The sequence below is a fragment of the Rattus norvegicus genome, chromosome 1, assembly GCF_036323735.1.
Source record: "Rattus norvegicus strain BN/NHsdMcwi chromosome 1, GRCr8, whole genome shotgun sequence".
NCBI lineage: Eukaryota > Metazoa > Chordata > Mammalia > Rodentia > Muridae > Rattus > Rattus norvegicus.
In genome coordinates this window covers 144,981,131-144,996,451 of record NC_086019.1, presented here as the reverse complement: position 1 = coordinate 144,996,451, position 15,321 = coordinate 144,981,131, and the positions used below count along the sequence as shown (strand labels likewise).

Sequence of the window (15,321 nt, the reverse complement as noted above, 5' to 3'; positions counted from 1 at the left end):
GGGCGGGGAGGTACTGCAGTAGGGAGAAGTCCCATACACCTCTGGCCTTGATGATTTTCCTGGATCCAGTGTAGATGGCCATTTTCTTGTATACTTGGGCGAGTGGGTGTCCCAAGGCCTGCTTCCAGAGGTGCCTATGGTCATTCTGACAGCAGGAAGCAGCAGTCCCAGCTCAAACACTGGCACCATGCTATATTCTATAGAGGGGCGCTATGAATTGTCACCGAGTCTTCCCTGATTTGGTGTGACTGCTAGAAGCCAGCTTTTGGATGGTCTTGTAGAGCATGCTGAGATTTCTGAGTTTTACCTTGTTATCTTAGAAGGATTTTAACCCAAAAGTAAAGTGGCCAGATTTGCATTTCAGACAGGTATATTTTATTTTATTTCCTGGAAGCAAGTCAGATTCAGTTCAGGGTAGAGCTGAGGAAGATTTGAAGAAGAGAGAATTTTTAAGAATTTAAAAATTTGGCAGAACTTTGCCAGATGGGTTAGGGAGCCCAAGACCCTGGGATGATGGTGGAGGGACGGCAGTAACCTCTTCTGAAATGGGAAGTGGGTGGGGTGGGTGCAGAGCCGTGGTGGCAGAGAGGACCAAAGTGCACTGTGACTGTGACAGGGATGGCCGGGACCTCCTGTGTCTGCAATGGAGCAGGGGTCTGTGTGGGAAGGGAGAGGAGATTCCTGTCTCACCCGTGCTCATGCCAGGCCATTCTTCCACCTGCACAGATGGCCCCGTAGCCTCACGCTGCTGGGCAGGCACTAGGTCCTGTCTGGGCCTAGCTCAGCTCATGCCTCCGCCTCTGTCCAGGCCCAGAAGTTCCCCGGAGCCAGGGCAATCTGCGAGAAGCACTTGGCTTCCCGGTATAGTCCTTTCTTTCTGTAGAGAAAAGAAGGTAGTGAGGACGGATGAAGGAGACTCCACGGAAAAGAAAGGACAACGCCAAACAAAAGCTAGAACAAGCTGTGAATGTTCCTGCCTTGGGACCTGAAAAGACCTTGATCTGAGCTCCTTCCAGTTTCTCCCAAATGAAGAAAATGTCCTGTTATTAAGGAGGAGTGTCCCTTCTTCCCGAGTCCCCGTCTCTGACAACACTGACGTCTCTGCTCTGTGACTATGACCTGTCATCTCCACAGAGATTTCTGAGGCAAGCTCCCAATACGTCCTTCATCCAAAAATGCTTCACATCAGCTTTTCCCATTTCTTTGAAGGGAGCAATTAAGCACACGCTGATGAAGTTGCATGAATTGAGGCTAGCAGCCTCAACCAGGGGCAATTAGCTAGCATGGGGGGGGGGGGCAGGGCCTGAAGGCTCCTAAGCTTGCGTGCTGAAGAGCAGCTGTGACTGGGCGTTTCTGACTTCTCAGTGCAGACACCCACAGACCTACAGCAGGATCGGTAACCAGACATCGTGGTGGGCTGGAGAAAGAAACGCCAGTGTGGACATTTTCACTTAAGAACACATCATACATACTTCTCTCTCCAACCCCCAGAAAGAAAATAGATACCCTGTTCTTCGCAGCTTTCATTAGAAGGAGCCACAACCACAGCCCAGGAAGCATGGCGCAGAAACGTTCTGCTCCTTAGAGAGGCTTTCCAAAAATATGTAGAAGTTATATATTCCTGGAATCGAATGGGCATCCGTATGTCCACCCACTAGAAAAGACGCAGTTCCTCAGCCTACCGAGGAATGGTAGAGAGGAGCGGGCATGCTCTGCTAAGATGAGGTTCTGGAAAGAGCCTCGCAGAGGTAGAAGAGTGAGGCAGCCATTGAAGTTCATCTCTCTGGCATCTGACCTCACGTCCCCACTGTTGTGAATTTGCTACCTCCTCACTCACTGCAGAGAGGAAACGTTCTTTCACTGTGGGCAACGGCCCAGAATTGAATCTCCACTGCTCTGTGGTGGATGGAGGTCAGTCCATCTGCATATTCGGCACTTGCCTTCAGCTTCCACAGTTTCATCTGGGGTGTGGCGCTTATCTTAATTGTCAACCTGATACTTGTAGACCACCTGAGGAAGGGTCTCAATGCGGAGTTGTCTATGTTGGGTTGGCCTGTGGGCATCTCCGTAGGGAATTGTCTTTGTTAGTTAATTAGTATTAAGAGGCCCAATCCACTGTGGGCGATACCATTCCCTAGGCAGGGGATCCTTGATGCAATGTGAGAGTGAGGGAACCGAGCTGAGCACACATTCATTCCTCTTTGACTGTGGACAGAAACAACTATTTTAAGCTCCTGATTCTTACTTCCCCACAATAATATGAAATTGTGAGCTAAAATAAACCTTTTCTCCTGTAATGTTTTTTTTGTTTGGTTGGTTGGGTTTTTTTGTTTTTGTTTTTGTTTTTTTTTGGGGGGGGGTTAGTCATATTATTTTAGCCTCAGCAACAAAAATGAAGTTAGGACAGGGGCCCATGAGATGGCTCAGTCAATGAAGGCATCTGCATCCAAGGCTAAAGACCTGAGTTCAAGCCTTGGTACCCACATGGTGTAAGGGAGAGAACTCCTGCAAGGTATCCTCTGACTCCACATGCTTGCTTGGCGTATGTGTACACCCTCAATAAATAAAAATAAAAGTTAACCCATGACCGACGTGTCCCCTCACATTCCCTGATTTATTCACTGTGGTCATAAGAGTAAGCACCTAATTTACTCTAATTTCAGGGCCAGTTTTCTACCCACAGTCATTAGCCGTTCTCTTGATATGTTTTAGTTAGAGTGCTTTTGGCTGCCAGTAGCACAAAATATGACCACAGTGCTTAAATGGATGCCGTTAATCTTACTATGCAAAGGTCTGAGGCAGGCTGTTGCTGGCACCGTGGTGACTGAATGACATTAGCCCTCAGAGGCTCGTGTATTTGAACGCTGAGTCATCAGAGAGGGGCACTATTTGAGAAGGATTAGAAAGATCAGGGGGTGTGGCCTGTTAGAGGAAGTGTGTCACTGGGTGTGGGCTTGGAGCCCACACAGGCTCAACACCTCTCCATCTGCCTAAGGATCAGGAGGTAACTCTCAGCTACTGCTCCAGCACCACGCACGCAGCCATGCTCCCTGCCACGGTGACAGTAACTAACCCTCCAGAACTGTAAGCAAGTTCCCAATTAAATATTTTCTTTTTATAAGTGTTGCCTTAGTCATGGTGTCTCTTCACAGCAATATAATAGTGACTACAACAGAGGGGTGTGTGTGTGAAAGAGACAGACAGACAGACAGACAGACAGACAGACAGACAGACAGAGTGGTCTCCCTAGATAGCCCAGGCTGGCCTCAAACATGTCCCCCTCTTACCTTTGACTTTTGGGTGCTGGGAATATAGGTATACATCACCAACCTTACCTATGGCTGCTGTATTGGAGAGAGACTGTAGGCAGGAGAAGTGTGACCCAGTAGGAATTGATGCTACAAACACAGGTTAGAGAGGACAGTGGCTTATACCAGAACAGCGGTGGGAGTGTCAGACCAGATTCAATGACCTCCATTGTGATGGAGGCCCCAAGCAAATGCTGCTTTTCTGCCTTGGTCTCCGTGCTTCCTCACAGCAACAAACAGAACAGTGACTGAGACACTGCTTCCACCCCATTGGCTCTGAGACTTCATGGCTTTTCTTCTGTTTGTTTTTCCTTTTGCCGGCCTTTCTTCTCAAGCTCTAGTCATCCTGCCTTCATGGAAGAAAGCAGGAGGAGGCAGAGGGTGTCACCAGCACTATTCTGAAAACCAAACAAACAATAGGGATAGACCCCTTCTCTGGCTCCCTCGCAAGCCCTGGGTGCCCAGCCCTCCATTCCAAAACATACAAAATAAATGAGAAAGTAGGTCGTCTCGACAAACCTGACCGCCCTTATTCCTCCTCACCGTTCCAGATTGTGGTGGTGAGATTCCACTAAGCCAACAAAAAAGAAAATACTCAGGTTTTAGTGGATAAGGTTTAGGGTTCAGGTTTTCGAGACCTACCCCAACCCCAAATAGCCACACGCAAGGTCGAGCAGTCTCGGTTTCCATAAATGATGACGATTTTGATTAAAATTATTGCAGCTTTTAGAAATCTTAGAAAAATGACCTCAGAATAAATAAATAAGCCATGCACTTGACAATATATTCCAGAAAACCCTGTTTTAAACACCCCGCCATCCATGAGGCAACTGTAAGGAGGTATTGGTTGCATGGTGCAGTTACCATAGGGATATTCTTGCTGGGTCAGAGTGAAAACCAAACAGACACACTAAAACTCCAACCTGAGGAAGCTGGTTAACAGAAGAAGAAAGAAAATTGATTAAATAGCCTCGTGCGTCCTTCAGGATAATATTGTGCAGCGATGAAGATAATTTAGAAGAAGGTCACATAAATGTTTGAGAGTACTAATGCCGTATTATTAATTTCAAAATTGTCTGTGACACGCGATCTGCAGTATGGTTTCATATTTTAAAGAAGCGATGAGTGCATATGTGCATACACATTTTTTTCTGAGGCCACTGAGACAGCTCGGCAGGTAAAGGCGCTTGCTGCGTGCATATCCTGAGTTCAATCCCTGGGACCCATGTCAAAGTGCAGAGAGAGAATCGACACCACAGGCTATCCTCCGACAGATACAATAATAACAAAAAATTAAAACAATATAAAACAATATTTTCTAGGCTTACACGCACATATGCTTTTTTTTTGGTTCTTTTTTTCGGAGCTGGGGACCGAACCCAGGGCCTTGCGCTTCCTAGGTAAGCGCTCTACCACTGAGCTAAATTCCCAGCCCACATATGCTTTTTAATATAATAAGGGGGAGATATTAGAAAGCTTTAGACCCCCACTGGATGATAGCTTTCTGGGTCTCCTGCCTGCCTCTGCTCTCCTGGTGGGTAGCGTTCTCCCAGCATGCTCACGGGGGTTTGGATCACGTCCAGGTTTTCGTTATTATGGACGACGCTGTGATTATGATCACTGTATTGAGGGCCCCCTTTTTTCATATTCTCAGTTATTTTCTCCGAGGTTTCCCAGGAGTGCTATCGTTGCATCAGTAGGTATGAATATTTTTCTCACTCACAATATGTCCTTCCAAATTGCTTCTCAGTGGGGCTGTACCAAAACACGTACCAAAACAAAACGATCTCGCCAGCACGGGGGCTTGGGATTGTATTTAGCGCGTGCTAATCTTACAGGCAAAGAATGGCACCGTGTCATTTTTGTTTCAGTTCTCCAGGCAGGCTGAGCCACCCTAGTTATGCGCTGTTTATTTCCTGTATTCTGCTCATGAATTCCACCATTTATTTATTGGCATTTTTATATTTTTCCTTTCATCTGTGTGAACAGTATTAGTCCTTTTTCATGCAGTCCTACCCTGGCTGAGGACACGTGGCTGCTGTTTCCCTTCTGAGTGAGTGGGGATTGGTTTTTTTGTTTTGTTTTGTTTTATGTCTTTGAATTTTGTTTTTTTTTTTTTCTCTCTCTCTACATTTAAAAGCTTTGAATTGGTATATCGTCAGACCTGTCACTTCTGTGACTTTCTTTCATGTCTTCCAAGTTTAGAGAATTACTGTCCTAGCCCTCCAGCCGTGGTCTCATAAAGGCTTGATTCTGTTTGCACCCAGGACTGATTTCCAAAGTCGGCCTTTTAATCTATCAGGAGTCCAGCACTCTTGTTTCCCACTTACCGTAGCTGAATAACCTTGATTTACTGTTCGCCTTCTGGCCTAAGCTCAGGGCCCAATTCTCATGGCTCACTCTGCTCTGGCCTGTATATCAACTGGTAACCTAGAAATTTGTTTTGTTTAGGGGATTTCGTTGTTGTTGTTGTTCTGGGGGTCTGTTTTTGCTTTTTGAGATAGGGTCTCGCACTATAGTCCAGGCTTAGAATTCATTGTGTAGCCAAGGCTTGGTGGCTTTCAGTTATGTGTGATCCTCCTGCTTCAGCTTCCTAAGTGCCACCATGCTCAGCTTATAAAACATTTTACATGAGCGTTATCTGATGCACCACTCCCGAAGAGGCCGGAAGAGGGCACCAGAGCCCCCAGAACTGGAGTTCTCTTGTGGGTGCTGGGAACCAAAGCCCTGAGGTCCCCAAGATCAGTCAGTGCTCTCAACTGCTAAGCCAGCTCTCTGGTCCCACTCTTCCTTTTTGTTACTTTAAAGCTTTTTTTCCCCCAGAAATTTCCTTTATAGTTTGTGTTTGTTTGAATGTAAGCAAAATCCCTTAGAGTTCCTTTGTGGAGAGGGACCGAGTCTTTGACAAGATTGTGTCCTTTCTCAGTAGGCAGGGGCTCACAACAGGCCTGTGCCTGCTCTCTGCCTGGGGTTTTCCAGAAGGAGAGGCCATGTCCATCATGGTCCCTCAAAGTGAGTGGCATTACCCATCGGTCCCCCCATCAGTCTCATGTGCTTAAGCAGTGGGAGATGATTTTCCTCTGACAGCTTTGCAGTGGTCAGGTCTGAAGCCTCTTGTCTGTGGCTTAGTTAGTGGCCCTGTGGTAGGGAAGATGCAGGCTGGAGTAAGAAGCATACCCTTTTCTCCTCACATGGGGTTCTGTCTGTCAGGGTCCAGAAAGCGGGCTCAGAGAAGAGACCCTGTGTTTACCCACAGATGAGCATGTAGCAGAACTTCCAGAATTCTCAGGGTCTGGAAACCTGCTGGTTTTTCCTGTTTCTCAGTGTTACCCTTTTAGCCTTCCTAGATATATAACTCCAGCATTATCATTAAATAATCTGCTGGTCTACGGCATACTGCTAAGTAAACTCTCTCCTGTCAGAGACTATAAGACAGTGTAGTGATTGCCTGTGACTGTTGGATTTTTTTAAAAGATTCTCTAAGTGTTTACGTTAGACTGTGCGTATATGTGTGGCTGAGCGTGGATTTGTGTGCTTACGTGAAGTACACAGAGACTCCAGAGAAAGGCATGGGTCTCCTGGAGCTGGAGTTACAGGTGGTTGTAAGCCACCTGACCTGGGAGCTAGGAACCAAACCCTGAGTCTTCTACAAGAGCGCTGTGCTCTCTAACTGTTGAATCCTCTCTCTAGTCCTGACTTTAGAATGTTGAAATTATAGAAATAAGGGGCTAGAGAGATGGCTCAGCGGTTAAGAGCACTGACTGCTCTCCCAGAGGTCCTGAGTTCAATTCCCAGCAACCACATGGTGGCTCACAACCATCTGTAATGGGATCTGATGCCCTCTTCTGGTGTCTGAAGACAGCTACAGTGTACTCATATATATTATTACTCACATACATAAAGCAAATAAATAAATCTTTTCAGAGTTATAGAAATATTAAAACATTTTAAAACAGAGGACATAGAATAATAAACTGTGGCTAATAATAAATTATCAGCCAGACGCCGATTAACCGTGTTGGTAGGTTTTCTCATGGTTGTGTCAAATGCAACCTAAAGAAGGGTTTCTTTTGACTCTTGCTTTAAAGGTGCAGTCCATCAGGGTACAGAGGACGGGGAGTGGCTGGCTGGTCCTGAAGTGTCCCTAGACAGGAAGCAGGGAGCCGAATGCTGGTCCTCAGCACTAACCGCCTCCCCCTTTAGCATCCCCAGATCCCAGCCCATAGCCCATTCAGGGTGTCTTCCTCCTCAGTTAACCCTCTCTGGAAGATTGAAGAAGCGCATCTCCAAGGGTTGCAAATCAGGTCGGGCTGACCGTGAAGATTAACCACCATGCTAACAGTCTATCGTGCTTCCCCTTTCTTGCTGGAGCATTTCAGAGTTAATGACGCGATCATTAGACATCAGCTGTTTATGGCATTTGCTGGTTTGTACCTAAAGCTTTCCCCTAACACTTTAGGTGTTTGTTTTGTTGTTGCTGCTGCTGCCGCTGCCACATGGCAGTGGTGTCAGTGTGACGGGGTCTCGTTGTTTATATTGCAGGCTGCCCTAGACAGGGCAAGAGCTGGCTTTGAACTTTCAATTCTCTCAGCACAGCCTCCTAAGTTCTGGGGTTCCCGGTGTGCACACCACAGCCTCGTTTCCCTTTTTCGTGGCACCAACTTACAAGTTCTTCAACCACCAACAGAGTCGGTGGACTTCGCCATGGGTTCCTTCTGTGGAGAAGCTGTATTTCTTGCGATGTCTTTGTGTTGGTTACTGTTAGCCGGAGGATTTTAAATTCATGCGTCCTCTCAGTCACTGCATCCAGCTAGTCTCAGTAACTCTGAAACTGGGTCCAGGCTGACCAGGGCCAGCGATTATTGGAAAAAGGGATTTCTTATCTTTGTTTCCTTTTAATGACAGAATTCTTCTGCCATTTGTACAGAATTTATAGGGTTAGCATGGATGCAGGATAACAAGGTGGGCACTGGAGACGCCATGAATAAAATCGAAGCCCTAACAACTGTTCTATGTGTTCAGTTTGCAGAGAAATTCCAGGAGGTAAGAGAAGCTGCCAGGTTAGCCAGAGACAAGTCCCAGGAGAAAATCGAGACGTCAAGTAATCATTCCCAAGTAAGTAATTTGTCCCTGAAATACATCTGAGTGTGATCAGTAATTGAGATTCCCTATTCCTTGTCACTCCTGGCAAGAAATGGGTAATTTTAGCAGCAGGACATTCTGAAGGCATTTTTTTTTTCAACTATTAGCCTGCTCCCGGTGAGATGCAAGTGACACGTTTTCATGAGACTTTGGAATTTCTCAGGTGTAGTACTGTATTTTTGACAGAAAGCTGTTGATACAATGAGGGTTGCCTGTCCCCGACCCAGGAAGAACTGCAGTCATTGTGTTTGAAGGTCAGAGTGTGGCTTTGTGGAATAGTGCTGCTTACTTAGCCTGCTTAGACCAGGATGGGTTCCCGGCACTTGGAAGGGGGCGGGGCTTGGTTAGCACACCATGTCTGCATTAAGACAGTCATGCTAGGTCAGAGTCTCTGTGTTTTCCTGAACTCTAGCAGCCCCGAGGACAGGCAGTGTTTGAATGTGAGTGACAAGGCTGTGTTTACTGATTGTTGGGAAATCCATAGCAGGATGTCCCTACTTTGCACCTGGGAAAATGCTTGATACCCAGAGCTCCAAGCCTCTCCCTGTCTTAACAAGAGGCAGATGGGAGATGGTGTTCCCACAGTTCGAAGTCTGAAGAGATTCAGCTTTGCCAGGATTTGAGTAGTCTGTCTGCTTAAAACCATGATATAACAATGACTATAAAGGACCCATTTTTAACCCAAAATTGAAAAAAAAAATTAAGAAAGGCTTAATTATCCTATGGGGGGGAGGGGGCGACCTCCAGGAACAGAATTGGGATTTGGTTGAGAATGATAGTCTGGAGACACTGTGAAGTCCGGAATTCTTCCTTATTTATCATTCATCTCATCAGCTGGGTGGTCAGTAGCCTTCGGAGTTGTTATATGACATGAGTAGGATATGTAGGCACCAAGGAAGGGCGTGTCTCACAAGGCTGCTGGGGGAAGAATGGCTTAGCCTGGGTAGCTGTGGGGTCAGGACTGGACCCTGAGTCCCACGGAAAAGCAGAAGCCTAGGAAGCAAGGAAAAGAGGAGCTGAGCAGAGCCCTGGGAAGGAGAAGCCTCAGCAGGTGGAGCAGTCACTGAGGATGAGAGAGCCACCTGGGGCCCCGCGTCTGCCAGCAGACTCGGTGGCTGGGACAATGGCACAGGCAGACCTACGTCTGTCCGGACTTACACACCCATTGGGCTTGCCTTAGAGAAGATAGTCCAGGAGGAGTTAGACTGAGTATATGAATGCTAGGCTTCTGGTGGGTGGGACTTTAACTAGTCCTTGATCCAAGGGACAGTTTGATTTAGGGTAATAATTATTGAGTCATCACTTGAGTTCTTGGAATGGAAATGTGGGTAGAAACTGCAGTCAGTTGTTTTTGTTTAAAAAAAAACTGCTATATGTTTACTCGTGTGTGTGTGTGTGTGTGTGTGTGTGTGTGTGTGAGAGAGAGAGAGAGAGAGAGAGAGAGAGAGAGAGAGAGAGAGAGAATAAAAGAAATACAACATAGCAGACTGTCAAGAAAGAAATAAAGCCCAGTTGCCCTTTGGCTAGGATGTAGCTCAATGGTAGGACACCGCCTAATATTGCCTAACAAGCACAAGGCCCTGAGTTCTAGCCCCAGCACTGGAAAACAAGCACAGAACACGTCGTCGTATCGCCATGTGCCGTATCAACCACAAGATAAGCCGCTAGTTTGTTAAACCTTTCTAGCACTTTCTTTTATCACCACTCCTTTTAACCTTTTAAGAAAATACTTTCCAAGTCATGACCGTTTCCCCCCAGTTCCCAGTGTTCCCTTTCAACCCTGCTGTAACGCCCAAGGAGTATCCCAGTCTCGCCATGGCGTATTCCCGTGACTCCTTACAATCCGAGGCAGCTGTGCCTTTTCTGATGTCTTCACTAACACGAACACCATGACAGTGGTGTTCCTGCCCCTCTGTGAGCATTCGATGGCTGCTCTGCAGGATAAACTCTACGAATGGAAACCTGGGTTGAGGTGTGGGCATGTAAAGCACTGAGGTGCGCTGTGCTCTTAGCCCACCAATCTGTTGATCTGACAGATGACAAGTGGATCTCCACTGGGTTTCTCCGTTTCCAGTGACATTAAATGTTTTTATGCTTATTGATTATGTGCATTTCTTCTTTTGTAATTACCAATAGTCTTTCTTTACTTTTCAAGAGAGTAAAGTATTCATATGTTGGTTTCTAAGGGCTTTACAGATATTTATGTAGTATTAAATATATAATGATATTTTTATTGCTTCTTTGAGAATTTCACACAGTGTATCTACCCCTCTTACCTTTTGTTCTTTCTTTCTCTCTAAATAACCTGCCAAGTCCAATATGGCTGCCTTTAGACTCTTGGATGTGAAGTCTCATGTCCACCGGAGCATAGCTGACCTACTGGGGTCAAACCCTTAAAGAGAACTGATTCTTTCTCTTCCAGAAGATATCTACTATCTGTAGCTCTTCAATTAGGGGTGGCAGCTCTTGAGCCCCACCCTCCATGCTGGAATATTGCCTGGATTGACTATATCCTAGGCTTGTTCAGACAACCACAGCTGTTGGCTTTTTAATATGTGAAAATTTTAGACATAAACTATATAATGAACTTCCTCATGGTGTGGAGTGTTCGTGGCACTTAGACCCCGTGAACGATTGTCTTGGTCAGCCTTTCTGCCAGTCAGTCTACACTGCATTCTGGTTCAGTGAGTGGGTTTGTCCAGACTCATATTTTGTCATTATGCCTAATTTGCTGCCAATGTAAGGGCAAGCAGTAACATGTGAAGATAATTCACTTTGGCCAGGAATCTGGGTGTGAAACCCCGTCTTCCACTCAGGCATCCAGCGTCAATGGGACAGATGACGAGAAAGCCTCCCATGCGAGTCCGGCCGACACACACCTCAAGTCTGAGAATGACAAGCTGAAGATCGCTTTGACACAGAGGTGAGGTTGCAGCAGAATCCATGCCCTCTGTTCTCCGTGCTGTGTTTCCCGAAAGCCTTTCCCAACCAGGCAGGGTCCTGCTCAGGGTATCTCATTCTCCCTCCTGGTCAGAGGAAGACCTATTGTTTTCCTCACCTGTCTGTCAGTGTCAACCGGTGTCGGTGAGTGTGCATGAGTGTTAGTGTAGGGTGTGTGTACAGGAGATACAATTACATGCAAGTGTGTGTGTGAAAATCTGCTGGATCTCTAATCGTGTTTTGCTTTTGAAGAGGAATATTTATTTATTCATCTCTAACAAGAAGGATCTTAAACATCCAAGAAAAATATGTAAGAGCTAAGAAACAGTTCTCCTCCTGAGGAGCTGACACCACACTCGGGTGTGCCCTGCTCCTTTCTACTCACCCCTGTGTTCCAGATCTACATTAAAAATGCCTTTCAGTAGACTCCAGTTCTGCTTTTTAAGAAAGTCTAAGAAATTATGAAAAATAATACAAAATTACACACAAAATCAATAATGTTCCTATATATAAAAAAGGTGGACTAGTACTTAAAGAAGAGGTTTTCTTTATAAAATTAACTAGAATTATAAAACACATGAGGATACAGCTGGTGAGAAATGTCCAGGATGACAGGAAGCAAAGGGGTTGCTGCTGTTTTGAAACAGGGTCTCAGCATGAACAAGCCTGCAGCTCGTGGGCAAGCCTGCAGCTCACTGTATCTGAGCACAGGTTTGAACTCTGGGTCTTCCTGCCTCTGAGTCACAAGTCTGAAATCACAAGCATGCATGACTCTATGTGATCTTTTGAGGGTCACAGATAAATAATTTAACATATAACATGTGTCTTGCCTTTAATTTTTTTTTTTTATGGGGAAGAAAGAGGGACAAAATTTGTGGAGACCAGTTAAGCAGAGTGCTTGCTGCTCTTACAAAGAACAAGTTCCATTGCCAAAACCCACCCTGGGTGGCTCATAACTGCCTGTAATGTCAGCTGCAGGGGACCCAGCATTTTCTTTGGCCCTTGAAAGCACCACCAGCACACGTGCTATCTGCATGCACACATGCATGCATATGGGGTCTCTCATGCACACGCACATACACAAATACACAAATCTTTAAAAACATGTATAGTTAACACAGAGTTCTAAACACATACAGTATGAGGTACTCAAATCAGTCAGCAATCCTTCGTTCAAACACAGGTGGCCTTCAATCAGAAGTCGTAAGGAGTTTGCAAGGTACCCGTTTCTTCTGTGTGGTTCTGTACTTTAGCATGGTCCCCATAGTGATATCAAGAAGATTTTAGATGACAACACAAGCTCTCCTGTGTTCTGGACCTTCAGGACTAGCCCTAGGTACCATCAGAATTACCCTGCTCACCTGGCTGAGGGCTTCAGCCAGGTGCCCTCAGTCTCGTCTTTCTGTCCAGGAAGATTCTCTCACCACATTCCCCCTCGTAAGAGCCATCCTGTCTAGATTCTCCCACTGGACTATTGAAACGAGGCCTAGTTATTGAGGGACTCCTTGCCCAAGGTCACATGGCTAAAAGCAAGCAAGCCTCCCCTTCTCCCAGCACTGCCTTCTTGAACGGATCTCTGTGGACAGTCTCTTCAGCCAGCCGCAGCCTCCATTGGAGCCCCTGCACCCCCAAAGAGCCGCCATTCAGTGCCGCAGCTCAGCACCCTGGCCCCTGTCAGGAACCCGATTCCTGTTTCTGACCTAGAAATTCCAGAAAGCACAGAGGCTCTCAGATCCCACCTTCTGCGTCTGGATGCTGACTTAGGCGCTTCGGAGACAAAACTGACCAGTTTCTTCTCTTACCAGGTGGCTAGGAGGACTATTTTTGGCTGTTTAAAGTCACAGTGGGATGCCCCAATGAAAATATTCCAACCCTAAAAATAAATGTTTTCAAATCCAAGTTCAGTGAGAGTGAGTCAGAGGAAAAGCTGTGAAGCTGTTTCCCTAGATCAGCTTAATTCTTAGTCGTCGCCTCTGAAAGTCATCAGATAAAAACATTTTACTATTTTGTTTTTTTTTTTTAATTCAGTATGCGGCATTTAAAACTGAGAGCACGCAGTTCCTGGTCATATCATAGATCCATGAGACTGTAGGTAGAAAGATAACATATTGTTCAGATATAGTTGTATATATTTAAATTTTTTCTTTAAGTCCTTAGAAAAAGGACTTTTGGGGGGCAAAATTTTTCTTTGTATATGGCACTTGAATAACTCTGTGTGTGTGTGTGTGTGTGTGTGTGTGTGTGTGTGTATACGTGCGTGTGCGCATGCGCGCACACTCATGTATGTGGGTGTGTGCACCTTACATGTATGTACAGAAACCAGAGGGGGCTGTTTCTGCCACCTTTCACCTTATTTTTGGAGTCACGGTTTCTGCTGAGCCTGAAGCTCACCATTTGGCTGGACTGACTCTGCATCCAGTTTCTGTAGTCTGTCTGCCTCCGTCCCTCAGAGCTGGAGTTACAGGCACTGTGGTCATGCCCAGCTTTTACACGGGCGCTGGGGACTTGAACTCTGAACCCTTGCTTTCACAACAACCATTCTTATCCAGTGACCCATCTTTCACCTCCTTTTTGTTGTTTTGTGTTGTTTTGTTTTAGACAGGGTTTCCCAGGAACCTTTGGCTATAATTTACAGAGATCCTCCTGCCTCTGCCTCTGCGGTGCTGGGTTAAAGGTGTGCACCACTATGCCTGGCTCCTGTTTTGTTTCGTTTGTTAGGATTTGGTTTGGTTTTCATTTTGAAGCAGGGTCTCTCACTTGACCCAGAGCTCATCCATCATCTACACTGACCAGCCAACAAATCCTCCTGCCTCCCAGTACAGGGGTCCCAAGCATGTACAAACGCCCCTGGATTTCTACACCTGTGTTCTTAAGTCAGACTCGGGTCCTCGTGCCCCTGTGACAAGCCCCACACAGACTGGGCTGTCACTCTGCCTGTCAGTAGAACCTCCCATGGGTTTGTCCTGTCCAGCTCTGGTCCGTCGGCTCTGGTCACATTCAGTGCTGTGTGAGACTATCCAGTCCTGAACAAGGAAATGAAAGTGGTGGTCGGGGATTGGGAGGGAGGGGTTGAGTGATAACCAAGGAAGCTTGGTTCCTTCTGTTCGAAAGGTCTTCTTCACTGAGATCAATGCTGCGACAGGACTCAGTATGGGCTCTTAAGAACGGCTCTATCCCAGCCCCTCTTCTAAGGCAACTTTTACAGGAAAGAAGTGGGTAGAGTGATATGTTCACACCAGAGAGACTCCAGTCCCTCCTGGCAGTCGTGCAAACAGACCCAACACTAGAGAGCTGGCCGACTGGTAGACAAGGAATTTGAGCTTCCCGAGGGGGTGGGCCAAGGGATGGCCAGCTTCCCACTCCTCAGCAGATGGAGGGGTGATGGACACCACTTCTAATCTCTGTCCCTACCGTCACCCCTCCAGTGCTGCCAATGTGAAGAAGTGGGAGATCGAGCTGCAGACCCTGCGGGAGAGCAATGCCCGGCTGACCACCGCGCTGCAGGAGTCGGCGGCCAGTGTAGAACAGTGGAAGCGGCAATTCTCCATCTGCAGAGATGAGAATGACAGGCTCCGCAGCAAGGTGGGGACAGCAGCCAGCAGGACAGAGGCCTGGCGGGCTGGAGCGGGCGGAGGAGATAGGCCACAGAAAGACCCTTTCCTCTCTCTGCCTTCACCCCACGGGCAGGAGGAAGACATTTTCATCTCCTCTTTCAACACTCCCATCTTCCCGCTTCTCTTAGTAGGACTTCAATCATGAAAATGATTGACCTTGAATTCCTGTGGCTAAGGAAAAGATAAGTGAACCAGAGATCCCTGCCAAGGGTTCCCCCATAGCCTGCACCCTGCCCCAAGCTGGTCATCTCTGTGGCTTGGGCTCTCCAGCCGAGGAAGGGAACCCAAGGACAAATGAGAAATTGGTCCAGGAAACG

At 46.7% G+C, this 15,321-nt stretch overlaps 1 protein-coding gene across 4 annotated transcripts in view; it reads left to right on the top strand.

Moving 5' to 3' along the window:
- The window catches only part of Homer2 (homer scaffold protein 2), a 100,816-nt gene that overhangs the window by 72,571 nt on the left and 12,924 nt on the right, over positions 1-15,321 (top strand). For 3 of the 4 annotated variants that reach the window (XM_039109542.2, XM_063287628.1, NM_053309.2), the window contains exons 4-6: positions 8,331-8,423; positions 11,234-11,373; positions 14,816-14,972. In XM_039109542.2, the coding sequence (XP_038965470.1) occupies positions 8,331-8,423; positions 11,234-11,373; positions 14,816-14,972 (390 nt within the window). The remainder of the gene's footprint in view (positions 1-8,330; positions 8,424-11,233; positions 11,374-14,815; positions 14,973-15,321) is intronic. The other variant, XM_039109538.2, reaches the window with a different exon arrangement.